Source organism: Sphaeramia orbicularis, chromosome 3 (assembly GCF_902148855.1).
Source record: "Sphaeramia orbicularis chromosome 3, fSphaOr1.1, whole genome shotgun sequence".
NCBI lineage: Eukaryota > Metazoa > Chordata > Actinopteri > Kurtiformes > Apogonidae > Sphaeramia > Sphaeramia orbicularis.
Genome location: NC_043959.1, coordinates 14018397 through 14045934, shown reverse-complemented (window position 1 = coordinate 14045934; position 27538 = coordinate 14018397). Strand labels below are relative to the sequence as shown.

General features: G+C 36.2%; 2 protein-coding genes across 3 annotated transcripts in view; one reads left to right on the top strand and one right to left on the bottom strand.

Annotated features, from left to right (window-relative positions):
• The window catches only part of nnt2 (nicotinamide nucleotide transhydrogenase 2), a 38677-nt gene extending 21511 nt beyond the window's left edge, over nt 1–17166 (top strand). Inside the window, exons 15-21 of one of the 2 annotated variants that reach the window (XM_030131115.1) lie at nt 2679–2839; nt 5977–6156; nt 7764–7923; nt 11782–11863; nt 12819–12937; nt 16658–16773; nt 16867–17166. In XM_030131115.1, the coding sequence (XP_029986975.1) occupies nt 2679–2839; nt 5977–6156; nt 7764–7923; nt 11782–11863; nt 12819–12937; nt 16658–16773; nt 16867–17013 (965 nt within the window). In that variant the 3' untranslated portion in view covers nt 17014–17166. The remainder of the gene's footprint in view (nt 1–2678; nt 2840–5976; nt 6157–7763; nt 7924–11781; nt 11864–12818; nt 12938–16657; nt 16774–16866) is intronic. The other variant, XM_030131116.1, reaches the window with a different exon arrangement.
• A 1003-nt stretch (nt 17167–18169) lies between these two features.
• Nucleotides 18170–26669, bottom strand: dtwd1 (DTW motif tRNA-uridine aminocarboxypropyltransferase 1). Its single transcript, XM_030131133.1, has 5 exons — nt 26431–26669; nt 22752–23065; nt 20534–20671; nt 18928–19204; nt 18170–18816 (listed from the first exon to the last, which is right to left on the bottom strand). The coding sequence occupies exons 2-5, from the start codon at nt 23061–23063 to the stop codon at nt 18587–18589; spliced, it is 957 nt and encodes a 318-aa protein (XP_029986993.1). The 5' UTR covers nt 23064–23065; nt 26431–26669; the 3' UTR covers nt 18170–18586.
• Between the last annotated feature and the right edge of the window lie 869 nt (nt 26670–27538).

Genomic DNA, 27538 nt, shown 5'->3' with positions numbered 1-27538 from the left:
TTTATATTACAACGCCTTTATCTCTCACAATGACAATAGTGAAATAGTCCCCACAAAATCACATAACTTTCTCACCCAAATGTGCAGCCCTGTTCTTAACTCAACATTCTGAACTCTGTATAAACCCTTTGAAACCTCCTGGAGTAAGATAGAAAAGGCCTCATCACAAAACTGAAAAAAGGCCTATTTTTCTGTGTTTTTCAAAAGTTGACATTTTAGATATGTGATTCTCACAGGACGCTGATGCTACAAACATGATGATCTCACACAATATAATGCTTTACTGTAGATGAAACTACCAACAGTCTTTAAAGATGTAGTAATAATAATAATCAAATTAAAAACAACACATTGATGGGGCCTTAAATAGTATCTAAAAGGGCAAAACCAAGTCCATTTGGTTCTGGTTACATCATTGTTCATTATGAAATCATGCAGTATTCCATCAAAACATTCCTAAGATATTACATTTGAACAATAATGGGAACAGACGGATTTATAGTAGATATTTAATGTGAATAAATACAGCTGTAGTCTGCAGTACCCTCCCAGTTCACCAGGGGGTTACTAGATTTGAAATGTCCATGAAATCTAAATGAATGATATCACAGAAACACAGATAAACAGTGTTTGTCATATGTACTTGGATGTAGGGTGTAAAGATGTAGTAATAATGATCATATTAAAAACAACACATTGATGGGGCCTTGTATAGTAGATAAAAGGGAAAAACCAAGAACATTTGGTTCTGGTTACATCATTTTAAAAACACGCATGGATATCATAGTCTTTATAAATCAACACTTTCTTATTCCAGGAGTGTTAAAACTTAGTCTGTGAAAAGTCTGCTCGAATCCAAATAATGTAGTGGAATTCTTTTATAAGGGGATTTTTTGATGACAATCTGTGATAGAAAGTTACACAAAATTACTAAGACACTTGAAAAAATATCCTGGAAACTGATTGAGTAGGTGCCAAGCAAGGTTATTATCATTAACGAAAACTAACGAAATGATGAAAACTACAATTGTAAAAACATTTTCGTAAACTGAAATAAATAAAAACTATAATTAAGAGAAAAAACGATAGCTAACTGAAACTGTATTGTGTGTTTACAAAACTAACTAAAATGTATGAAAATTCTGGATCAAATTCCCTTCGTTTTCGTCTTTGTCAATGTCGAATTGATACAAAAGCGATTTATTTCACTCGAGCAATTTTAGCCGACAGTACCTTACGGTCCGTCACTTGTGGTCACTTGTGGTTTCCTGTCTGGGATTTATTTGAATATGACAGAGAAGAAGAGAAAAGATATGACAAAACTGAAATTAATACTAAAACTAAACTAAAACTAAGCATTTAGAATATAACGAAAACTAAAAAAAACTAGCAAACCTGCTTTATAAACTAATTAAAACTAACTGAATTAGAGAAAAAAAGTCAAAACTAAATAAAACTAAACTGTAATGAAAAATCCAAAACTATTAGAACCTTGGTGCCAAGATCTAAAATGAGTGAAGTATGACCTCTACCAGAGGCGATTTCTCATAGACTGCAAGGGGAGCTCAGCTTCCCCTAAAATTACAAAAATTAAATGACATTTCATTGACTACAAATGTGTTAGAACACGTTCATCTCACAGACGAGTTCTTTCAGAATCAGCTTTATCACAAATCATCGGACTCGGTGTTGTTCACTTCTCATCCATTCCCGTGTCTCTGTTTTCTCAGTCGATCTCTGCTCAGTGCATTTGTCCGTAGACGCTCAGCGTCCATGCACTTCAGTGGGACTGAGTGGAACAGTTTTTTTCATTGCCTCCAAACTGGACGGTAATTAGATAAATGCCACCATGTTTTCCCGCCCCCGGACGCTCAGCGTCTCTGGGGGTGAATGGATGGACGCTGAGCTTCCACGTGCTGATTGGAGGATTGGTCCAAAGGCTGAATCCCGTTTGATTGACAGCTATTTTGAGGTCTACTCCTTCACTGACACAGTTCAGTTTAATACCATCGCCCATTCTTCTTGTGAAATCGAGAGAGAAACCACTACGAAATTACTTGTTCATTTCTTGCACTGTAAATAAAACACAAATACACAAATCATAAGGAACAGAGGGCTGAATTTATGTTTAAATAACTTGACAATTTTTTTTTTTTTTGGATGTAAGCCGACAATGAGCTTCCCCTGTCTGAAAGACGAGCAGCCGCCACTGACCTCTACGGTCTGATGACTGTTCATGATTTAACACAGACATGATAATATCCTCTTAAACCTGCTGAGCTCTGTGCCCTCTGTTACTGATTGCTTCTTTCATCTGCTTAAAGCCGTTGATCCTCTGGTAACTCCAGTCTGGGTCCAGGAGGTTCGGTGCATGTTTCTGCAGCCCCTTAATGTACGTGACAGTGGGACTGATCAAGAGGAACACATGAGAAGCTTTGGAGTCATTTGTTCCGGGTATGGGAGGCTAGTGGCTGCGAGGCTGTGGTTCAGAGGGCTGCTGGGTGATTTGTGGATGGGCCCGACTCCCAGACAGCTGATTAGAGGCACTGCACACCACTTAAGAGAGAACAGTGTTTACATGTTTATCTGCCAAAATTATTTTCCTTAAGCCTCGCAAAAGAGTGGCATCAATTTCTGGGGCCTTTGAAAATGTTTGCTGTGAATGTTTTGGGTTGTAGGCCTCCTAGACTCCGCCCCTCTGTTGTTGCCGGGACGCCACATGTTGAATGCCGGGCTGATGGCGGCGTCCATGGGAGGGATGGTGCCCTTCATGCTCAGCTCCAGCTACGGCACTGGCATGGGGTGTCTGCTGGGGGTGTCCGGATTGTCCACCGTCATGGTGAGTGTTCAGATGAGGGAGGAGACGGATAAGGTAAGGTAAGGTAAGATAAGGTAAGGTAAGATAAGAAAAGATAAGATAAGATAAGATAAGATAAGATAAGATAAGGTAAGGTAAGGTAAGGTAAGGTAAGGTAAGGTAAGGTAAGATAAGATAAGGTAAGGTAAGGTAAGGTAAGGTAAGGTAAGGTAAGATAAGAAAAGATAAGATAAGATAAGATAAGATAAGATAAGGTAAGGTAAGGTAAGGTAAGGTAAGGTAAGGTAAGATAAGATAAGATAAGTTGAGGTAAGGTAAGATGAAGTAAGATAAGATGAAGTAAGATAAGATGAGGTAAGATAAGATAAGATAAGATAAGTTGAGGTAAGGTAAGATGAAGTAAAATAAGATAAGATAAGTCTTTTTCCCACTGTGAGGACATTTCACAGTTAACAGCATCAACAAACAACAAGCAGGTGCAGAGAAAAGAACAGGCAGAAAAAAACACAAACAAATGAAAGAAGAAATATAAACAGACAAATAAGAAATGTGGCATTTATATAAATATTTATATAAACATAGAATTAGAATTCAAGTTAAATATTATTTACATATTTACATTGTGGTTGCAAAACATTTAGACCAAATTTGACAAAATGCAGATTTAAAGTGGCAGGCCCAGTTATTATACTGAAGTGTAATTAGATTTTCTGTCTGTCGTCTTTCACTGCAGTTGTAGTTTTATATGAGTGTAAGAAGCTGAACTTTGAGGAAGTAATTTGTTTCTATTCTTGTTTCTTTATAGTTTAGTGCTTGCTTCAGTTTGTTGAGGTACTATGAAGCAAACCTGCATTTATTGGAACTGAAAAAGATGAATATTTCATTCATTCATTTATTTGTTTTGAGCAGAAGAAAAAAACCAAAACTTTTATGTGTACAAAGAACCAATAGCAGAGCAAATACATTCATAAATAGAGGTGATCAAGACAATATACAATTGGCATTTATGATAGTAATAACAAAATAAATTCAATATATATTTCTCAAAAATAAGTGGGAAGAAGAAAACTTAGAATAATATATAAGTTTGTATTTCATAATAATGCACAAAGGCCCATGAATAATTAACAGTGACAGAATACAAACACAGATTTACCCATAATGTTCTGTAGTTTTAGCTTGTTCTACATCAGGGCTGTCAAACTCATTTTGGTTCAGGGGCCATATTTAGCCCAATTTGAGCTCAAATGGGCCAGACCAGTAAAATAATGACTTCATAACCTATAAATAATGACAAATCCAAGTTTTTCTTTTTGTTTTAATACAAAACCCCCCCAATTAAATCATGAAAATATTTACATTTTACAAAGAAGATGTGAATAACCTAAAAAAACAGAAATTTCATTTGAAAAATTAGTGCAATTTTGACAATATTATGCCTTGATTTATTATTTATACATGTACATTTACACACAGTGTTACATAAACGTTTGGTAACAGGCAGAATATTATTAAAATTTTGGAGTTTGAAACTAAAATTTGAACAATTTCTACAATAGTGCATTTGTTATTATTAACACAACTCCAGATCACAGTGGATCCATAAATGCACCAAACATTTACTAACAGGCAGAATATTGTTCAAATTGTGCATTTCAGGTTGTTCATCTTTCTTTTTATTTATGTATTTATTTGCATTTTATTGTGAATAATATTTTTGGAAATGGAAATATTTTCACAGTTTAATGTTATTTTTTTCACTTAAATTTTTTCACCATAAATTTTCACTAAGAAAACTTGTTGTTGTCATTATTTATGGGTTATTGTGTTGTTATTTTTACTGTAGATCACATTGGTCTGTATGTGGAACCTGAACCAAAAGGATTTGGACAACCTGGACTGTTTAGGTTCATTTTTGCACTTTCATCCTGCAGGGCCGGAATGGAGCCTTTGGTGGGGTGGGGGGGTGGGGCAGATTTGGTCCCCGGGCCACATGTTTGACACCTGTGTTCTACATTGTTCCTTACTAACAAGTTAACAAAACCCTGGTAAATATTGAATCATAAGTATTTACTGTAGTTTACTTAGATGCGTCCATGGGGCGGGGCACAGATCTGTCTCGGCGGAGGTCTGCGCTCTCCGAGTGCTTTTCTTGTTTATGTTATTTTTTGCACTAAAACAAAACAAAAAAAATTGAAGTTGTTAATTCAAGATTTTTTGCTTAATTCAACATTTTTTTTGCTAAATTTAAGATTTTTTTATGGCTTAATTCAACATTTTTTTGCTAAATTTAAGATTTTTTTATGGCTTAATTGAAGATTTTTTTTTACTTAATTGAAGATTTTTTTTTTGCTTAATTCAAGATTGTTTTTACTTAACTGAAGATTTTTTGGCTCAGTTCAAGATTTTTTTTTTACTTAATTGAAATATTTTCATAATTTAATGTTATTTTTTGCACTAAAACAAAGACAAACATTTAAAGTTGTCATTATTTACAGACGTTATATTTTTTTCACATCAAATCGAGAAGAAAATATGGAGTCATTCTTTTTTATACGATATTCTGCTGTTTTTATTTGACTGTAGATCATATTGGTCTATATGTGGCACCTGAACTAAAATGAGTTCCACAGCACTTTGCAAATTCATCCCACGGGCCGGATTGGAACTTCTTCTACCAAAATTTAATCATTTGTTCCTTGTGCCAGTATCAACATTTCCTGAAAATTTCATCAAAATCCTTCCATAACTTTTTGACTTATCCTAACAGACAGACAAAAACAAACAAACCCCAATGGAAACATAACCTCCGACGTTCCTTGGCGGAGGTTATCATCATATTAAAAACAACACATTGATGGGGCCTTGTGTAGTAGATAAAAGGGCAAAACCAAGTCCATTTGGTTCCCGTTACATCATTTTCCACCATGAAATCATGCAGTACTCCATCAAAACATTCCTAAGATATTACATTTGAACAATAATAGGAACAGACGGATTTATAGTAAATATTTAATGTGAATAAATACAACTGTAGTCTGCAGTACCCTCCCAGTCCACCAGGGGGTGACTAGATCTGAAAGAAGTCTATGAAATCTAAATGAATGTCATCGCAGAAACACAGATAAACAGTGTTTTTCGTATGTTCTTGGACGTAGGGTGTGACACTGACAGCAGCCATCGGTGGCGCCGACATGCCTGTGGTCATCACTGTGTTGAACAGCTACTCTGGGTGGGCGCTGTGTGCTGAAGGCTTCCTGTTGGACAACAACCTCATGACCATTGTCGGAGCTTTGATCGGCTCCTCTGGTGCCATCCTCTCCTACATCATGTGTGTGGTGAGTAGGGCTGTGTATCGGCAAGAATCTGGCGATACAATACAAATCACAATACTAGGATCACGATACGATATATCACAATATATCGTGATACTGTTAAAAAGGCCATTTTTAGTTTGTTTCTTTGTTTTCAAATGATTATTTCCTGGAAGAATTGAATTACACCAGAAATATGCACAAATATTAAACATTTTTATTTGATCAGAAGAGGATCTAATGTTATATCACAAAATGTTCCTGCGTTCAAACTGAAATTCTGTTTTACAGACATTACAGTTTAAGGTCCTGTTCAAATGTTCATATTCTATTAGTTCAGAACTAACATCAGAACATTATTTTTGCGCAATCCCTACAAAGGAACTAACATTATTTAATAAAACAGTGTTAAATAATAATAATAAATAAAATATAAACAAAAAAGAAAAACAAACCAAAAAATTAACCTCTACAATATCTGCATTTGAATAAATACCTAAAAATATCGATACAGTATTGTAAAATGAAATATCACGATATATTGCAGAACCTGTATTTCCCCTAGTGGTGAGTAGAACACCATACAGATGCTGCTGCCGCCACTGCCCATCTGATCTGAAGTATGAGTCACTGAGCCTGTTTACATGACCAGAAAAACTGGTAGTAATCAGATAATTGTAATAATCAGATCTAACACATTTACAGGCACTTAAGAAATGCAATAATCAAAAAGGCAATGTCTACTGCCACAGTACAGCGGCACAAAATATGGGTTTGTCTATTGCCATAGACCAATCAGATATTAGCATTTGTACTAGAGCCAGTCAAGGTTATAATAGTTTTGGATTTTTCATTATAGTTTAGTTTTATTTAGTTTTGACTTTTTTTTCTCTTCTAATTCAGTTTGTTTTAATCAGTTTTTAGAGCAGGTTTACTAGTTTTTATTAGTTTTCATTTTTTTCTAAATGTTTTAGTTTAGTTTTAGTATTAATTTTAGTTTTGTCATATCTTTTCTCTTCTTCTCCGTCGTATTCAAATAAATCCCAGACAGGACTCTGCTGCTTTCTCCCAACTTTAGTCTCCATGTTTCCAGGTAGAGTGGGGACCAGAAGACGACTGGAAACCACAAGTGATGGACTGTGAAGTGCCATATGGTGCTGCTAGCTAAAACTGCTAGAGCGAAATAAATCGCTTTCGTATCAATCCGACATTGACAAAGACGAAAACGAAGGGAATTTTATCCAGAATTTTTATACATTTTAATTAGTTTTGTAAACACACAATACAGTTTCAGTTAGTTAGCGTTTTTTTCTTTTAATTATAGTTTTTATTTATTTCACTTAATGAAAATGCTTTTACAATTCTGTTTTTTGTCATTTCGTTAGTTTTCATTAATGATAATAACCTTGGCGCAGACGTAAAAGAACTAAATAAATCAGATTAACTTGTATAGAAGCAGGAAGACATCAGAGTATTGGAGAAAACTCCAGGTGTGTTAATCTGATTGACTGTAATCAGATTACTGCTGTTACCTGATAAAACAGATCAGATTATCCTGTTTTTACACCTAAATAATCTGACAGCTCCAGAAATCGGAGAATAATCAGAGAATCGTTGTTGCATGTAAACAGGCAATGAATCGCTCCCTTCCCAATGTGATCCTGGGGGGTTACGGCACCACGTCTACAGCTGGAGGAAAGCCCATGGAGATTGTGGGGACTCACACCGAGGTCAACGTGGACCAGACCATCGACATCATCAAAGAGGCCAACAGCATCATCATCACACCAGGTACTGAAGGTGTTCATCATACACACAAAAGCACAGCGACGAGGACCAAAGGAGTCCTATATTCAGACTCCACTGTCAGAGGAGTTGAACCTGCAGTCTGCTGGTCTGAGTCCAACCCTGGTCTATGGAAGTCAATCTGTCTCATCAGATTATGAATAATAGAAGCCACTGAATTTCTAGCATTAAATTTTTTTTGCACTGAAATTAAGTATCTGAATTTTTTGTCTCTGAATTCAACTATGTTCATAAATTTAGAATAAAAAAAAATTCAGATGCAAAAATTTAGAAGCAAAAAATTCAGATCACACATCCAGGACACCAAAGATAAGCAATCAGTTCTGTCTCAAGTTGAACCAACAGCCAGCCATTCGAGTTACGTTAGGCTGGTCATGTGACACCGATGCAGGAAGACAATCAGCGTGGATGTGTGATCTGAATTTTTTTAATCAGAATTTTTTGCTTTTGAATTTTTTGTATCTGATTTTTTTGCATCTGAATTTTTTGCTTTTGAATTTTTTGTATTTGAATTTTTGGTTTTGAATTTTTTGTATCTGAATTTTTTTATTCTAAATTTATGAACATAGTTGAATTCAGAGACAAAAAATTCAGATACTTAATTTCAGTGCAAAAAAAATTCAGTGCTAGAAATTCAATGGCTTTTATAATTCAAAATCTATTGAGACAGATTTACTTCCATACTGTTCTATATCCACAGGTCCACAGGTTCTACATGTGGTCGTTTTTATGCTGTTGTGTATTTGTGCATGCTGTACCGCATTTGTCCAGCTGTCACCGCCAAAGTGTTCTGGCCATAGCAACATGATTGTAAGGATATTGTATTCAAAATGACTAATATCTGCCAAAATATTGGTTCTATCAGCTTGCTGTTTTCGCTATTCTGATCCTTGACCAGACCTAGATAAGTATGACAAACTGCAGCAGTCAGTGGTGTACGGATTTTATGTGATTCCAGAGACACACACACACACACAGGCCACTGGGGTTTTATAATACAGATAGGGAACAGGCTTAGAACATAAAAGGTTTTCTCCTTTTTAATTGTGGATTTAGGTTAAATTAGTGTTTGTGGTAATTAGTGTTTGTGGTCTAAATTGCCCATAGGTGTGAATGTGAGAGTGATTGTTTGTCTCTATATGTTCAGCCCTGCGATGAACTGGCGACTTGTCCAGGGTGTACCCCGCCTTCGCCCCTATGTAGCTGGGATAGGCTCCAAGCGACCCCCGTGACCCTAGTGAGGATAAAGCGGGTTCAAAAAATGAATGAATGAATGAATAGTGTTTGTGGTGCAGCCCAGAATGAGGTTCTGTCAGGGTTTACATAAAGTGACAGAGGCTTAGGCAAAAATGTTCTTATAACTTATTATTTTGTCAAATAAATCCTTCGACATCATAGTATAAGTTTGAGCAGAAGTCAGTTTTCCACTGAATGCATTAAAGGAACTGAAGGAAACCGTGTAAAGGCAGTCAGATTTAATCAACCCCGTTCTTGATTTTAATTTGTAATGTCAAAAAGACTAACAGTATGATGCCAAAAGCTTAAATTACTCTTGCATATTTGAAATACAGTGTTTTATACAGAAGCCACAGCTTGTCCAGGATAAAGTACAGACATTTGGGAAAAAAGACAGTTATTGAAGAGCTTTGGGTCGACATCAGAGACCAAAAAAACACTGTGTTATCAGATTCTTTTAATACGGGCCCTCCTGAATCCTCCTCTGCTGTCCAGCTGTGGTTTCCAGACAGTCTGGATCCATCACATCAGCGGTTAACCCTTTAACCCCTGAGCCCTGGTTCCAGGTAAAGGTTCACATATGAACCCTTTAACCCCTGAGCCCTGGTTCCAGGTAAAGGTTCGCATATGAACCCTTTAACCCCTGAGCCCTGGTTCCAGGTAAAGGTTCACATATGAACCCTTTAACCCCTGAGCCCTGGTTCCAGGTAAAGGTTCGCATATGAACCCTTTAACCCCTGAGCCCTGGTTCCAGGTAAAGGTTCACATATGAACCCTTTAACCCCTGAGCCCTGGTTCCAGGTAAAGGTTCGCATATGAACCCTTTAACCCCTGAGCCCTGGTTCCAGGTAAAGGTTCACATATTAACTTCACCTGACTGTGGGAGACTGTGGATCGCTGCAATGCCAAAACCAGGATCAAAAAAGTTGCATGCAGCTCTGAAAAACTGCGAAGTGTCAGAAGAAAAGACAAATTGCTGATTTCGTAACAAAACCACAAGAGGGAGCAGTTTGTTCACAAATGGTCCCCGAACCTCCTGCTGCTGTTGAGTGTGTTAGTGCATGTTTGTTAACAAAGAGTAAAGAATGATGTGTTTGATTTGTGTGCGATGCAATGACCACATCTTGATTTATCAAATTGAAAGACCAAAATGTCTGAACACTGACGAGCTGTTGAGTGGGGTCTACAAGGGAAAACCACTTGGAATAACTGGGATACTTGGATGGCTGTTGTTTTCCAATGCAAGGACAGCTGTGTGGTCCAACATGCTGCTTTGATTAGAGAAACAGTGAAAAGTCATAAGAGCTATTGAGTCCAGACTGGAGATTTCTCCGTACTCTGTCAACAACAAAAGCATGGCAGTGAGGAAACAGAAGGCTCCAGTCATCTAGAGAATTAGAAGATACAGGTTATGGTTCAAAAACTGGCTTCAAAAACCTCCATTAGGGAAATACTGAACTCTACAAGGTACCTGAGCACCGGGGTCAAACAGAGGTTACGCAGATGCACGGAACAGGTTTTTTTACACGCAGTGGAACCAAACGCACGCCACACATGCAAAAGTTTTCTCAGAAAAATGACTCTCAGACCCTTGAACTAGTGTGATTTAATACAAAAAGGAGATTTGTGGTGAGGAGGGAGGACAAAAGGAGGAATGAAAGGCTTTTACTGTTGCTCAAGCTCTCCTGGACCGCTGTGACTTTTATTTCACTGAACAATAACTCTGTCAAATAATGTATTTATTCCAATTCAGCACCAGCCTAGACACAAACCCAGAAAAGTACATGGTGTTGGATATGATGTAAATGTGAACAGTCACCACATGATGATGAAATCACAAAGGAAGTAAGTTAGATATGACCAAATATCACACACTGCATCTTAGAGTTTAACTCTAGTATCTGTAAAATTAATACAAGTGTAAACTTTAATCCACAGTTTTAATTTTTATTCAAAGATAGAGAATAGAATACAATGCAATGCAATAGAATACAATACAATACAATACAATGCAATAAGCTTTATTCTCATTATGAAATTTGGTTTTACTTTCTGTAAAGGGCTCAAGATACACACATCAATTATATAGTCAAGAATAAATGTAAGTATAAAACAGTTAGATAAAAAAGACAGTGTAAGTGTAAAAAACAGTCAAGTAAAACACACACACACACACACACACACACACACACAAAAGTGAGTCTAGTGTCAAATATGCAGAACATACAGGTGACAGTAATGACTCTAGTGTTGTAGTGGGTGTTGCATGTCCTGACTTACAGCAGCAGAGTGCAATTAAATTTAAAGTGACTTAGGTAATTATATGTTTAAACTCCAGTATCAACTTTTGTCTTTTGCTCTCAGGTTCAGGTTATTGTGGACTGTGAAACACTGACACAGTTATTGTTGTTTCTGTATTAATCAAATGTCCAGTTTATGCAGGTAAAGCAGAACCTGAACACAAACCCAGAAAAGGAAATGCCACGTTACAAACCTGAGCAGTCATGAAGTGGCATAGAATCACCACGGATACGAGTGAAACTGTGGTGGTTCTGTTTTCTGTTGTGAACCCAAACTTGTTCTTCTGTTTTTTTCTCCATCTATCAGGTTGGGGTCTGTGTGCAGCCAAGGCCCAGTATCCAATCGCAGACATGGTGAAGATGCTCAGGGAGCAGGGCAAGACTGTCCGGTCAGTGTCTTCATACACTACTGCTGGTCTCTGTTTTCATTTATGGACTTTAACAGGAACATAAGCATCATAAAAGCACCTCCCATCATGTGATGTGAGCAGAATTCCTTTAAACAGGAGGTGGTTTGTTTTGACAAGTCCAGATTGGGTCAGGGTTTTCAGAGGACTCAAGTGGATCTTTGCTATTTATTTATTTATTTATTTATTTATTTATTACAATGCTTTCAAAAAATGATGCAGCATTATCCTTGTATTACTGTATTCAACACTTACTATTTATACTTATAACAACTACTGTACATAATTTACTATTCTGTAAACCATGTTCTAGTTTCTAGTTTGAGATTTTTTTTAACACAGGTACAACTGAATTTCCTGTAGCAACATTTACTGCAGTGTTTTTCAACCTTGGGGTCGGGACCCCAAACGGGGTCACCTGAAATTTCTAGTAATTGATAAAAAATAAAAAATAAAAACTTACTCGTAAAAAATATATGCTGAGTTGACAGAGACAATCCCAATCCATATCAGACATACATACAAACTGGTTGTGAAACTGAAGCACTGTGGTTCTCTTTATCTGTCAAATGTTCATTCACTCATAGTTTGAGTTATTCTTTATTCAGCATTAATTGTCAGCCTTGTAAATTACAATTACAAGTAAATGGGGAAAAAAAAGATTTACAAAGATTGAAAAAAAATTTGAACTTTGACCTACTTTTCCCAAAATGTAACTACATCTATTCTGGGTCACTGGCAATATATAAACCCAATTTGGTATAAATTCAACCAATAGTTTTGCTGCTACAGACATGTGAAATTTCGACCATTATAAGTAAATGGGGAAAAAAACAAAAAAAAGATTTGAAAAATTCTTAAAATTTTGAACATTGACCTACTTTTCCCAAAATGTAATTCCATAATGTAATCCCCATCCTGTCCTGTGCTCCCCCAGGTTTGGGATCCACCCGGTGGCCGGTCGGATGCCGGGGCAGCTCAATGTCCTCCTGGCTGAAGCTGGCGTTCCCTATGATGTGGTTTTGGAGATGGATGAGATCAATGAGGACTTCCCAGGTACCACTTTTATCACTTTTACCCCATTCAGGGCACATGTTTAATTCATTATGTAATATGACCACATGATGACATATTTCTATGGTTGTTATATGTTCAGGCTTTCCCCTTCCATCAGACGGCCGAGCATATTAACACATTTACTATCAAATCTATAGGGACTAGGGCTGTAAGAACATATCAGTTCTGCAATATATCATGATAGTTCATTTCATGATACTGTATCGATATTAAAAAGTACTGTATCGATATTTTTAGGTATTTATTTAAATGGCGATATGGCGGAGGTTCATGTTTTTGTTTTTTCTTCTTCTTTTTTTGTGTTACTTTTATTTCTATATTCTATATATGAGTATTTTGCTCTCTTGTTTCTATACTAAAAAAGTAGTTTTATGATATTACAGGTCATGCATATAGTTTTTTTTTTTAAGTGATAACACTGTTTTGTTAAATAATGGTTATTTCAATCATCGTAAAAGCACTTTTTACTGTCTGAGAGAGGCAGATGTCAGTGCCTTTGTTGGGATTGCACAAAAATAATGTTATGATGTTGAATGATTCAGGGACTGTGCACTATGTATTCTATTCAAAACTAATAGAATATGAACATTTGAGTAGGATCTGAAACTGTAATGTCTGTAAATATAATTTTATTTATTTATTTATGAATATTATTTAAAACAAAATTTCGTTTTTACAAGAGGAAACTTTTGTGATACAGTATTAAATCCTGTTCTGATCAGAAAAAAATGTGTTCAGTATTTGTGCATATTTCTGGTATAATGAAATTTTTCCAGGAAATAATCTCTTAGAAGAAGAAACAAAACAAACAAAAAATATTGCATTGTTAACAATATCGTGATATACCATGATATATCGCATCGTGGTCCTAATATTGTGATTTGTATTGTATTGCCAGATTCTTGCCAATACACATCCCTAATAGAGACAGAATCAAAATTAATCAAACAACTTTTTCATGATCTACCGGTTGCAGTTTTGTTCTGTTTTCAAGCTTTTCGAAGCTGTTTAATCATTATCTATTGTAGTTTTGCCAATGTTTTGTACACAGATATGAGAACAATAATTATCCAAGAAGTGAATTTGCAGTGTATTGATAATAGGGCTGTGTATCGGCAAGAATCTGGCGATATGATACAAATCACAATACTAGGATTACAATACGATATGTCACGATATATCATGATGCTGTTAAAAAGGCAATTTTTTGTTTCTTTTTTTTAAATGATTATTTCCTTGAAGAATTGAAATACACCAGAAATCTGCACAAATACTAAACACATTTTTATTTGATCCCAACAGGATCTAATGCTATACCCCAACATGTTCTTGTGATAAAACTTAAATTCTGTTTTACAGACATTACAGTTTCAGATCCTGTTCAAATGTTCATATTCTATTAGTTCAGAACTAACATCAGAACATTATTTTTGTACAATCCCAACAAAGGAACTAACATTATTTTAATAAGAGTGTTAAATGACAATAAATAAAATATAAACAAAAAAGAAAAACAAAAATTAACCCTTTACAATATCTGTATTTGAATAAATACCTAAAAATATTAATACAGTACTTTTTAATATCGATACAGTATCGTGAAATGAAATATCACGAAATATTGCAGAACTGATATTTTCTTACAGCCCTAATTGATAACAGTAACATTTTCTTGTGGGAGGATGTAAAAGGTCCAAGTACGTCCAAACATGAACTTTTCATTCAATCTTTACACCCAGATACAAAAGTCAGTCATAAATCAAAAATGTTTCAGATGAAGTTTGTTCCAAGCTTCTTTTCCACAACAGAGTACAGAAAACATGTAACGCACAAAATATTTCACATACACGATTTCTTTAAGCTTAAGTAATGTCATTTATATTTTTATTATATGAATTTGACACTGCTAATAATAAAGTGACCCTGGTCTTGGTCTAAATGGACACACAAAAGCTGGCCAGTTTTTTTCTTGTATTTTTATAATTTAAGATGCATTTAACTGCATTTAGAAAAAAATGTTCTCATCTTTCCATTTCAGTTAGATATTTTTGTCACATTATTACATACAGGGTTCATACACATGTTTCGGGGTCAAATTCAAGCTCTTTTAAGGGTCATTTTCAGCACCTTATCACTGGGGTAAAATACAGATCTACAGGAATACATGTACTTATGGTTACTTTTTTCACTTTTTATCACAATGATGTACATTGTATTATGCTATAAACACTGAAAAGAAAAGTTTAGAAATTACAGGAGAGCACAAAGTTTAATCCAAAAAGGAAAGCTACTTGGTGTTTTCGGACAAAGATTAAGACAAAAATGTACCTGGAGTCGACCTGAAAACACCTGGAAATGTTTTTCTTTTTTTTTTTGACATGAAGTTTTGTTTTTCTAAATGTATCACCTCTCTGTAAGTACTTTTGCCTTGAATTAATTTTAAAAATAAATAAATCACATCACAGTTATAATTACCAGCACTTCAACTAAAATTCAAGCACTTTTCAGACCTTGAAAACACAACATTGAAATTCAAGTGTTTTCAAGGATTTCAAGCACCCGTACCAACCCTGTACATAATGTGGTTTTATCACAGGCCTGTTGTCTTCTGCACTGTAAGCCCGAACTTTGTATTTACTAAAATACTTTAATTACAATGTACTTAAATGATTTCAGTTTTATTCCATTACTATAAAATGTTCAGTATATTCAACTAATTTGTAGACAGTCAAAAGTACGAAAAAGTTGAAGTTGAATGGATTTAAATCACTCACTTTTAGTCATGACCACACCTTTTTATCTGTGCATTGCATTGTGGGTATTGGGCATGTTATTGTAAATGTGTTCTTTTTCTGTGCAGAGGTTCAGCGGGGTTGTGGTGTTAGTGTTCATTTGGACTGAATGTGTGTATGTCAGTGTTTATTGGCCTTTTTGTATTTTTGTAGAGCTGCACCATGAGTCAGAGCCACAGGAAGAACTATGGATTTACTGTTCATCTGCAATTAGTTGAGTTCTATGTAAATCTTTATGCCTTGCCAAATTAAAAGCACTTCCTATCCTGGCAAATTGCATAGAGCTAACTTCCATCCATGCTACAATATATGAAGCTGAATAATTGTACAGAACAATTTATATTGCGAAAGATTTGAATTTAAATCAACTTGGAATTGAGTAAAGTGAACCGATGATATTAACTCTTGTGATCATACAAAGCAACTGACATTGCAACTAATTTTAAGTTAAATTACCTTGGTATTTAGTGTGATGGACTTAAAATAGCAATTCCATTCAAATCAAGCATTTCAGTTTAATACACTCAAGTTTTCAGTACTCATTACTTATATTTTTTAAAGCAACAGGTCACCTCAGATTTTTTAAGAAAACTTAACTTATCTGGTCTTACAGTGTGGTTGTGACTTTGACAGGAAGGTGTCGAATATTATTACCCAAGCACTTATGTACGATTACTGCATCCCTCTTTCATCCACACTTGGAGCAGTTCGATGCTGAGTCTGGACTGTCAGATATATCATGTTTATCAGGGAAACAATCTTGTTTTCAGAGCGAAAAGGCTGGAGACACATGGTTCTGCTTATGATAAAGGGAGATAAGTGCAGCGTTGAGGAGCATAATACGTTTAGTTTGGACAACTACTGCCGGTGATTAGTGCGTCTAAACGTCTGTGTTTGTGGCCCACAGAGACAGACCTGACATTAGTCATCGGTGCCAATGATACCGTGAATTCTGCTGCACAAGAGGATCCCAACTCCATAATTGCTGGCATGCCGGTCCTGGAAGTGTGGAAGTCGAAGCAGGTTGGTTTGAAGTGTTTCCACCTGCTCTGTCCATTTTTATTAAGCATGTGGCAGAAAAAACAACCACCAACACTTTGTTAAACTTGCCCCCAGGTGATTGTGATGAAGCGTACCCTCGGTGTTGGCTACGCCGCCGTAGACAACCCCATTTTCTACAAACCCAACACATCTATGTTACTGGGAGACGCCAAGAAGACGTGTGACGGCCTGCAAGCCAAGATTAGAGAAGCCTTCTATTAGAGCAGAGGCAAACCAATGCATTATTCACTAATATCATAATTATTTTTGGAGATCGCATTGATTAGAACTGAAAATAAAAAAAAAGTGGTTGTAATGAAGTCATTTATCAGGTTTCAGGATGTACTGATTTGTAAATAAAAATATTTAAATGTATTAATACTACGTTTGTACATCAACTTCAATCTTAAGACCTCGCTGAAAATCAGATGTCATAAACGAATATCTGGATTAAAAAAAAAAACGAACACATGGATTTAAAGATGAACTTGATGAGTTCAGACATGAGTTTAGTTGATCAGTGGTAATGCGTAACGAACTCAGCTTTATTTTCTGATTCAGATCCAGCCTTCTGAAATAAAAACCCAGACACCGGCTTTAACACGTACAGATCTGATGATCTGATAGTCAGCTCTGTACGGAGTTAGTGTGATGCCTGAGACACACACACACACAAACAGAATCCACTTCCCTTGTATAATCTAGATTAGGTTTGCTGCCATTTCTTGACCCACAATTCAGATTTAACTGTGACAGTTCTTATCTCGTGTGGACAATACCAAATGGATTTTACATGTAGTTATTAACAAAGTGTGCAAACGTGGATTTACTATATAATGTGGATTTCACACTTTCAATGAGTGTTCCAGTCCAAGTTAGTTTGGTGATGTTTTAGTTGTAACGTGGATATTCTGAATTAATTTTATTTTTTGAATATCAATAGTACATACAACTCCTTGGCATTCTGTGGCCTAGAAGTGAGGAGTTATTATAATTTTGTCCAGTATTTTCAGCCTTGGGGTTGGGACCCCACGTGGGGTCACCTTGGAATTAAAATGGGGTTGTCTGAAATTTCTAGTAATTGATTAAAAATAAAAAACAAACTTACTAATAAACAATGTATTAATAGTTGATAGAGACAATCCTGATACATAACAGACATGACAAACTGTGAAGCTGAAACTGCAGCACTGTGGTACTGTTTATCTGTCAAATGTTCATTGTGGTCGGTTTCAGATGCTGCAGCTCTTTCATAATTCATAGTTTGAGTTCTTGTTTGTTCAGTATTAATTATCAGCCTTGTAAATCCAAGATGGACTGACTGTACATATCCTGACCAAGGAAAATCCAATTCTTTCTTTGTGCAGTAATCTACATCTGGCTTTACTGCCTCCGTCCATAATAATATACATTATATAGACTAAATGTCCTCTAAAATTAACGTTTACGGTATTTGTAACATAGTATAGCAAACTATTGAAGTACAAATTAATATTAGGAAACAAATATCTTTGTTCTGGGGTCGCCAGAAATTCGGGATGTTAAAATGGGGTCACGAGTCAAAAAATGTTGGGAACCACTGTATTATAGTCATTAAAAAATAAATTACACAACTTTTTCAGAACTTCCGATTTACTTTCATGACTTGTCCCAGGTTTTTCCGTGACAGAGAAAACCCTGAATATCCTTTACAAATTATATTATCGCATTTGTTGCAAAATAAAAATGGATAAAACAGGACTTTTGGTTCATAAAGTCACAAGAAGCTGATTTAAGTCTCGCCTTACTGCAAGGTTCAGCGTTTTTCAGCTGAAGTCTTTGCTTTGTTGACAAGTGAGTGAAGGTAGGAGTAGAAGAACAGCAGGTTATCATATTCTCCGTTGTACTCCTGAGCAAGGCAATGCTCATGGAAGTCCTTGAGGAAGTAATAGATAGCCTCAATTGTAGCAAGGTATGTGTCTGGTTTGCCCTTCTGATGGCGCCAGAAGCATGTTTTCCTCATCTTCAGCTCTACCTGGAGCAGATCTGAAGGAGAACACAGAACAGTGGGTGAGGTAATGTTCAACAGCGCCGTGGGTGGAGAAAAAAATGCCCTCAATCACCCACAGAAAAGCTGCGCCAATCTATCAGGACTACCTTGCAGCCTCTCATCTGTGCTGATCTTGTTGGTCTGGTTCCATGTGCTGTCGATGAAGACCACCCTCTGGAGGGGGAGCGCCCTTGACTCTGAGCCCCTTTCTTCATCAGGGGTCCCCGACGGCGGGTTGACAGCGGACGCTTCAATTGGCTGGCTTTTAAGTCTCTTTCTGCAGGGTTCAAGAGAGTCACGTGAGCAGCTGTCGGACCTGTCGAGCAAATTCTGCAACATGTTCTGCACAGTGACAGCCCCTGGACCCGGGAACACCAACACCGCCTGGAGACCGCACACAACCACAAATAAATGAAGTCATAGAACGTCTGGTTGAATTTAAGAAGCTCTGACAGAGATGAATAGGATCTGTTAAACTGAGCAAACATGAAAAACTAGTCAAGATAAAAGCAAAAATGAGTTTGGTGAGAAACCAAGGATAAAACATAGCATCAGAACTCAAAAGCACAATAAAACTGCCAGTCAGGTCAAATGAAAGTCTGATTCTATCTGCACGCACGGATCAAAAACAAATGATGAAAAAAATGACTTTAAATGTTTAGGGCCAGATCTACTAAAGGTTTGCGTGTATTAAAATGTATGCAAACTCATTGCGCACGCAAAAAAATGTACAAACTGATTTACTAACAGTGCGCACTAAGGGCTGCATCTTTCAAAGATGCAAAAAAGCGCGTCTGCATCCAGTTAGTACATTTACCACAATGAATATGAAATAAGGGGCGTTTACATGCAGTTGTGCGTGTGCTGGGAGGAGAAAATGTAAATTAATTAATTTAACAGACGCAAAGTGATTTATCAAACACGAAAGCAATTTTACTGATAGAAACTGAGTCTAGATTTAACACGTCTCAAAGGGAGGAGAAAACAGTTTGGAAGTGTAATTGCGCAAACACAGAAGTGGTTAGGAGACAAAGAAATAATGAAACAAGATGCAGAGAAGACATTTTTCACCCTAGTGTGAAAATTTTTGGAATGATGGAAGGAAAAATAATTGAGACGTATGCATGTACGTTTAATGTTGATAATTTTCTTTACTTATGGATCAGTTGTTTGGTTTAGAAAACGGCAGAAAATTATTTTAAAAATGTCCTTCAGTGTTTTCAAAAGCCCAAGATGACATTCTCAAATGTCTTATTTGTTCCACAACCCATAGACTTTAACCTCAAAAGAGTAGAGGAGTGTCATCAAATAAACATCTGGATTCTGACTCGTTGAGTTAACGGTATCGGTGTCCAAGCATGAATAAAAGCCCATAGCAGCCCATGCTGATGTTAATAAGTCTGGTATAATTACCTCCACCAAGGAGGTTATGTTTTCATCAGAGTTTGTCTGTCTGTCTGTTAGCAAGATAACTCAAAAAGTTATGGATGGATTTTGATGACATTTTTAGAACATGTTGATACTGGCAAAAGGAACAAATGATTAAATTTTGGTGGTGATCGGGGGGGGGGGACTGATCTGCCTTGGCAGAGGTCTGTGCTCTCCTAGTGCTTTTCTAGTTTGTTTTGTGAATCAAGGAAAAAACAAAGAGATGGTGCAAAAGAAAAAGAAGGTAAACGAGTCAGTGACGGCACACAAGTGACATAAACTGACCCTGTCCTTTTCAAACTCAGGTATGACGGGGTACGTGTATATGGTCACATCATTTGGAGCCAGGATCTTGGCGTGGATTGCAGTGCTTTTGCCATCGGTCTCATTTGGATGTTTGATGATGTCGATCCTCACAGGAAGCTAAAACACAACAATACACCACATTTGAGTCAGGACAACACAGTAAGGCCGAATCCCACTTCACCCCTTGGCCCCTCCCCCTTACCAATTATCAATTACATGGAGGGGAAGGGTTAAGGCGGAGGGTTGTATAACCCTTGAAATGGAAATTTTGCAAGACCACACGACAAACGGAAGGGTAGGAGAAATTTCCCATAATTCTGTTCCAATCATTGGCAAGATGGAGGTAAACACAGCAAAATAGTGCAGCAGTGACGAAAGAAACACAAATTAACGGATTTTCTTCATAAACAACTTAAAGCTATACCTACCGATCAGAGGCGATTTCTCACAGACTGCAAGGGAAGCTCAGCTTCCCTTAAAATTACAAAAATTAAATAGTCAAATATGTACGGTTGTGTTGACATTTCATTGACTACAAATGTGTTAGAACACGTTCATCTCACAGACGAGTTCATTCAGAATCAGCTTTATCACAAATCATCAGACTCGATGTTGTTCACTTCTCATACATTCTCGTGTCGCTGTTTTCTCATACGATCTCTGCTCAGTGCATTTGCCCATAGACGCTCAGCGTCCATGCACTTCAATGGGACTGAGTGGAACAGTTTTTTTCATTGCCACAAAACTGGACGGTAATTGGATAAATGTTGTCCTGCCCCCGGACGCTCAGCGTCTCTGGGAGTGAAAGGAGCTGTGGGCGGGCCTCGGCTGGGCCGGACGCTGAGCTTCCATGTGCTGATTGGAGGATCAGTCGAAAGGCTGAATCCCGTTTGATTGACAGCTATTTTCAGATCTACTCCTTCACTGACACAGTTCAGTTTAATACCGCCGCGCATTCTGCTGTGAAATCAAGAGAGAAACCGCTACGAAATTACTTGTTCATTTCTTGCACTGTAAATAAAACACACTTATTGTACTTCCTTATTTCAATTTAACATAATTTCATTGTTTTCTTGCTTAGTTGGTACGATAAGGTCACTGACCATTTTCTTAAAAAGGAATAGAGGGCAAAATTTATGTTTGAATAACCGGACTTTTTTTTTTGTAAGCCGAAAATGAGCTTCCCCTCTCTGAAAGACGAGCAGCCGCCACTGCTACCGATGTGGCATTTCTCACAGCACTTAGTAAAAGTTTGAACATGATCAACCGGCCTCCCTTCAAAGCCCCGCCCACTTCCCTGCCTGAGCTCTGACACTCCCCTCCTCTCACCTGATGCGAGCGGTGGAAGCCGAGGTAGAGTCGGAGGTCCGGTCCGCTTCGGTGTGTCCACGGACCCCTCCCTCAGTAATCAAATACATCATCCACCCCTATCGGATGCAGGGACGGCGATAATGGATCGGATGCTGGACGGCCATAATGGATGATTGACAGGAGGCTCAGCCAGATTCGGCTAATTATTTCATTCGGACCGAATAAAATCATTGGTCAGAATTTTATCAGAAATATGAGTAGTATATGAGAATTAAACCTTTTTGAGTTTCAAAACCTGGTGGATTTCTTTTACATTTTAGTTTGACACATGCTTATTAGGAGCATTTTAAGATGACAAAAGAAAAGTGTAAAAATGCCACATCATACGGTATCGCTTTAATCATTTGATCAACCGTTTAATGCCATTTCAATCATTTAGATTGGATTTCTGCAGTTTATAGTTGATAGACGCAAAAAGATGACCAAAGCCCATGGAACAGAGACGGTTCCAGCTGCCGACGACATGGGGAATACTTTCAGAAACAAAGTTGTTGCATTTGTTTATAGCAGTATCGATGACTGATGATGTACGTCATCACAGGTTGTGAAGGGTTGTCCCATTTCAGAGGGGAATGTTTCAATCCCTTACAGCTCCATTTCAAGGGGTAGTGCCAAGTGCAAGGGCCAAGGGGTAAGGGTAAAGGGGAGGGATTAAAGGGTGAATTGGGATTGGGCTTTACACTTTAACCACCAATCTGTCAAATTTCATAGATTGTACATGATTTAGGATTTTCCACCATATTAAAAAAAAACTACTAGTAAAGCAACTTTAAACTCAAGGCCACCTTTAGAAGAACCATCGAGTGCATCCTACCCTCATACTGACCTTGATTACTGGGATTTCTTGCAGGCTGACACCCACTAATGAGCAGCATGTGTAGCAAAAGAACATCCTTGATCCCCCGCATTTCGAGCACTTCAACCTGCCCCTCTGCTGTGCTTTCTCCAATACTTCATGTGATGCCAATTTTAGACCTTGGAGAGGCTGCTTGGCAGGCTCACGGGTGTCTGATGAATCACCAGAGACTGTTGTTTTGTCACGGCAACTAGGATGGAAAAGCTGGTTGTGGTCCAGGTTGCTCATGCTTGCACTTATGTTGACAGACCAAAGCTGGGGTTGATGGGTAAAAACACTCATAGCTGCGTACAAATGACAAAACAAATGATGCAAATGTTAGCGCACAGAAATAATCTGACATGTACAAAGCTTAATGTGTCAGGGTTCCAGTAATGCAGAAAACCCATCAGCCACAGCAGGCTGTTAGTGGGGGTGTGTATTGGCAAGAATTTGGCGATACGATACAAATCACAATGCTAGGATCAAGATACGATATGTCACAATATATCATGACACTGTTAAAAAGGCAATTTTTTGTTTCTTTTTTTAAATGATTATTTCCTTGAAGAATTGAATTTCACCAGAAATCTACACAAATACTAAACACATTTTTATTTGATCAGAACAGGATCTAATGCTATATCACAAACTTTTCCTCTGTTAAAACTTAAAGTGTTTTACAGACATTTAAGTTTAAGATCCTGTTCAAATATTCATATTCTATTAGTTCATAACAAACATCAGAACATTATTTTTGTGCAATCCCAACAAAGGAACAAACATTATTTAATAAACTAGAAGCACTCAGAGAGCGCAGACCTCCGCCAAGGCTGATCAGTGGCCCCCCCACCCCCGATCACCACCAAAATTTAATCATTTCTTCCTTATCCCATTTGCAACAAACCCTGAAAATTTCATCCAAATCTGTCCATAACTTTGAGTTATGTTGCACACTAACGGACAGACAAACAAACAAACAAACAAACAAACAGACAAACAAACCCTGGCAAAAACATAACCTCCTTGGCGGAGGTAAACAGTGTTAAATAATACGAAATAAAATATAAACAAAAAAGAAAAACAAAAATGAACCTCCACAATATCTGCACTAGAATAAATACCTAAAAATACCAATACAGTACTTTTTAATATCGATACAGTATTGTGAAATGAAATATTGCGATATATTGCAGAATCGATATTTTCTTACACCCCTAGTGGTTAGGACAGTCAGAAAAATGTCCGACACGTTTGAGCTAGGTGATGCTGGATGTGCTGACCGTGGCTACATTGGAACTATTTTCTCCATTAATCGATAAGTTGTTTGGTTTATAAAATGAAAAAGAATTTGTGAAAAATCAACATGACGTCTTGTCTGGTTTAATCCGCATCCCAAAGAAGTTCAGTTATCGTCACAGAGGAGATAAGAAATCTGCAAATATTCACTTAATAATCCTCAAAAATCATATCAATCATACATTTTCTGTTAAAGACTTTTGTTTAATCAGATTTATTTCTCACTATTTGGCATTTTCTCCCCCTGTTCTAAATAAAAAGGACACAAAAGTTCACTGCTCACTGCATTTGTCACGTTCTTTTTTTTTTAATTTAACTTTGTGAAAACCTGCCAACAATATTAAATCAAAATGGAAAAAGCAGTAAATTACAAGAACAAACTAAATAACCAACACATGCAACAAAACAGCTAACTCAATAAACAAAAAATGAACTAAATAAGCACTTGACGTGAATAATTTGTAGTACAGTGTCATGTCTTATTGTATATTGAGCAATAACTTGAAACAATTATCAGGTGAGAATCTATAAATATCAGATCTGGACTTTTTAAATCTTAATGACACCTCTGGGCCAGAATCATCTGTTTTTCCTCAGCAAAATTACAGAAGTTGACTAAATTAAATCCATTAATCACTGCAGCTATAAATGTGGCACGAATATTTTGAGATTAATACAGTATTATGATATTAAAGTCAAGGTTTTCCCTATGATCATATGATTTAGATGCTGCACTTAAGCTGAAGAAACAGAAACAATTTTCTGTGTTTTATGAATAACCTTTTATGAACGAACTTTTAAGAATAGGGGGTTGTCCATTGATGGTGAAATTTGACTGAGTCATTGATACTGTATCAATGACTAGGGCTGTGTATTGGCAAGAATCTGGTGATATGATATACATCACAATACTAGTATCACGATACAGTATATCATGATATATCATGATACTGTTAAAAAGGCAATTTTTAGTTTGTTTCTTTTTAAAATGATTATTTCGTTGAAGAACTGAATTACACCTGAAATATGCACAAATACTAAACACATTTTTATTTGACCAGAACAGGATCTAATGCTATATCACAAAATTTTCCTGTGTTCAAACTGAAATTCTGTTTTACCAACATTACAGTTTAAGATCCTGTTCAAATGTTCTTATTCTATTAGTTCAGAACTAACATCAGAACATTGTTTTTGTGCAATCCCAACAAAGGAACTAACATTATTTAATAAAACAGTGTTAAATAATAAGAAATAAAATATAAACAAGAAACAAAAATGAACCTCCACAATTGCATTTGAATAAATACCTAAAAATATCAATACAGTACTTTTTAACATCGATACAGAATTTTGGAATGAAATATCACAATATATTGCAGAATCGATATTTTCTTACACCCCTATCAATGACCAAATTTTTTTTTAGCAAACTTCTACATAATATATATGGGTACAAAATGATTCAAAAATCATAGTTCTTTGTCAAATAATAGCACAAAAAATTAGACGCTGAACGATAGTGTTAATAACATAATAACACTCCTGAGTATCTACACTTTATTAGAAACTAGTTAACTTTAGAAGTGGACAGCAAATTCGAAGTAATGAATTAGAGCTGAAATGATTAATTGACTCAAAGTGATCCCAAAAAAATCATTCAACCACAGTTCTCTTGAATCAGAGCTTTGTCTTCTTCATTACTCTGCTGTTAAACATTGGTTCCACTGTTGTGTTTCACATGGACGCTTATTGTGATGCACAAAGAAGCTTCAGTTCAGGAAAACTGCAATAGAATATTTCCCTTCAATCAATTCGAGTTGATTAATCGAATCATGAATTTTTGCATTCGCTTCAAGCACCTAATTGATTAATCGTTTCAGCTCTAAATGAATAAACGTGGGTCTGAGAATCATATTGATAAAAAATAAATAAAAATGTGTGCGTAAAACATTTTATCACAAAGGTAAAGTAAGGACAACCCTGTAAGTGCATCTGGAATTTGAAATATTGAAATCAGCAAAAAGGGAGACTCGATTTTAGGGACAGAAAACACAACCACAAATATAACATATTTTCTAATGTCGAACATACTTGCTCTTCAGGCACCTCAGCCCTGCTTTACCTGAAGGACGAACTACAGTTTTAGGTAACATTTTTTAAAACTAATAACGTACAAACAAACCTGCATATTCATGTGTAAAACGGTGAACTGAGTAAGTCCACCAACTACTGAGTAGTTCTACAGCTCCTTAACCACTCATAACACCACCGTGTATCGTTACGTATAACATTTAGCACAAGAGACGTGATGCAGACTTTCACAGACACAGGTTTTAAGTGAATAAACATTAGGTCCATCATACATTACCTGAACTGTGTGCATTACTGTTAGCTTGTGTTTGCTAACTTGACCCATGTTAGAACCACCTAGCAGTCACATTAATCGGCAGGAAAAATTAAAGCAAACACCGAATAAAATAGCGATTGTTTTGTTCAGTATCGTTGAAACAGTGTTAAAAATGTGACCACTGATATAAATAAAATCCAACGGTGAAATGCTAACGGCAGGTAACAGGCTGCAGCATGAACGTCTTTCTCTTCTAAGCCGGAAACGCTTCTGTATGTGAAGTGTGACGTAACGCGACATGTGATTGTAGTGCTTCCGTGTTTGTGCGGTGAATTCTTGTAAATAATTGTGTATGGGCCATTCTACCATTACAAAAAAAAAAAAAAAAAAATTAAGACCCTTGATGTTTATGTCATGTTATGATCTATTCAGTCCAAAAGCATTAGTTCAGATAGTAATAAATATAAAAAAATGTCCTTCTTTTTAGTGGCTGTCCCTACCTCTGACACCTTCATTTGACTGGATGAAAATATTATTTTAATAATAATAATAATAATAATAATAACAATAATAATAATAATAATAATAATAATAATAATAATAATAATAATAATAATTATTATTATTATTATTATTATTATTATTATTATTGTTATTATTATTATTATTATTTATTTTTTTTTATAAGTGTGTTTATATATGTATCTTTCTGATGTATTTTAAAGGGAAGTTGAAATGTCAAAATTGATTAGTGTTTGGTTTTTTTTTTCTGAATTCAAGAAATATGTCAAAAAAAGCTGTCCCATGTTTTCATGTCACTACCAAAACAAGATGAGTTAGAGTCCACAGGGGGAGTCTGTTTTCAGCCACATACACTACATTTTCACCTACAACACAGACAGACCTCCTCTCTCTAATGTACACATGGTGAGTATAGAAGTAGCAGCCTTCGGCTTTTAAGTAACTGTGTTGCAAAATCTGAAAATCACAATGTTTTTTTTAAGACTGTCACTACCAAACACATAATTTCCACAAATAAATATTTTTTTTGTTTTTACTGGTAAATATTATGTTTTTATGTATTGCCATCTTCTCAAATCTGTGACTAGTAGACATTTTTAACCTTGTG

Bases quoted from the DNA above. Each gene is read 5' to 3' on its own strand.
- dtwd1 (XM_030131133.1), bottom strand. From the start codon at position 23,063: ATGAGTGTTTTTACCCATCAACCCCAGCTTTGGTCTGTCAACATAAGT. The intron at 19,205-20,533 runs GTCAGTTTATGT...TGCGGTCTCCAG, and splicing joins CTGAGTTTGAAAAGGACAGG to GCGGTGTTGGTGTTCCCGGG. The intron at 18,817-18,927 runs GTAGTCCTGATA...GTTCTCCTTCAG, and splicing joins CACAGATGAGAGGCTGCAAG to ATCTGCTCCAGGTAGAGCTG.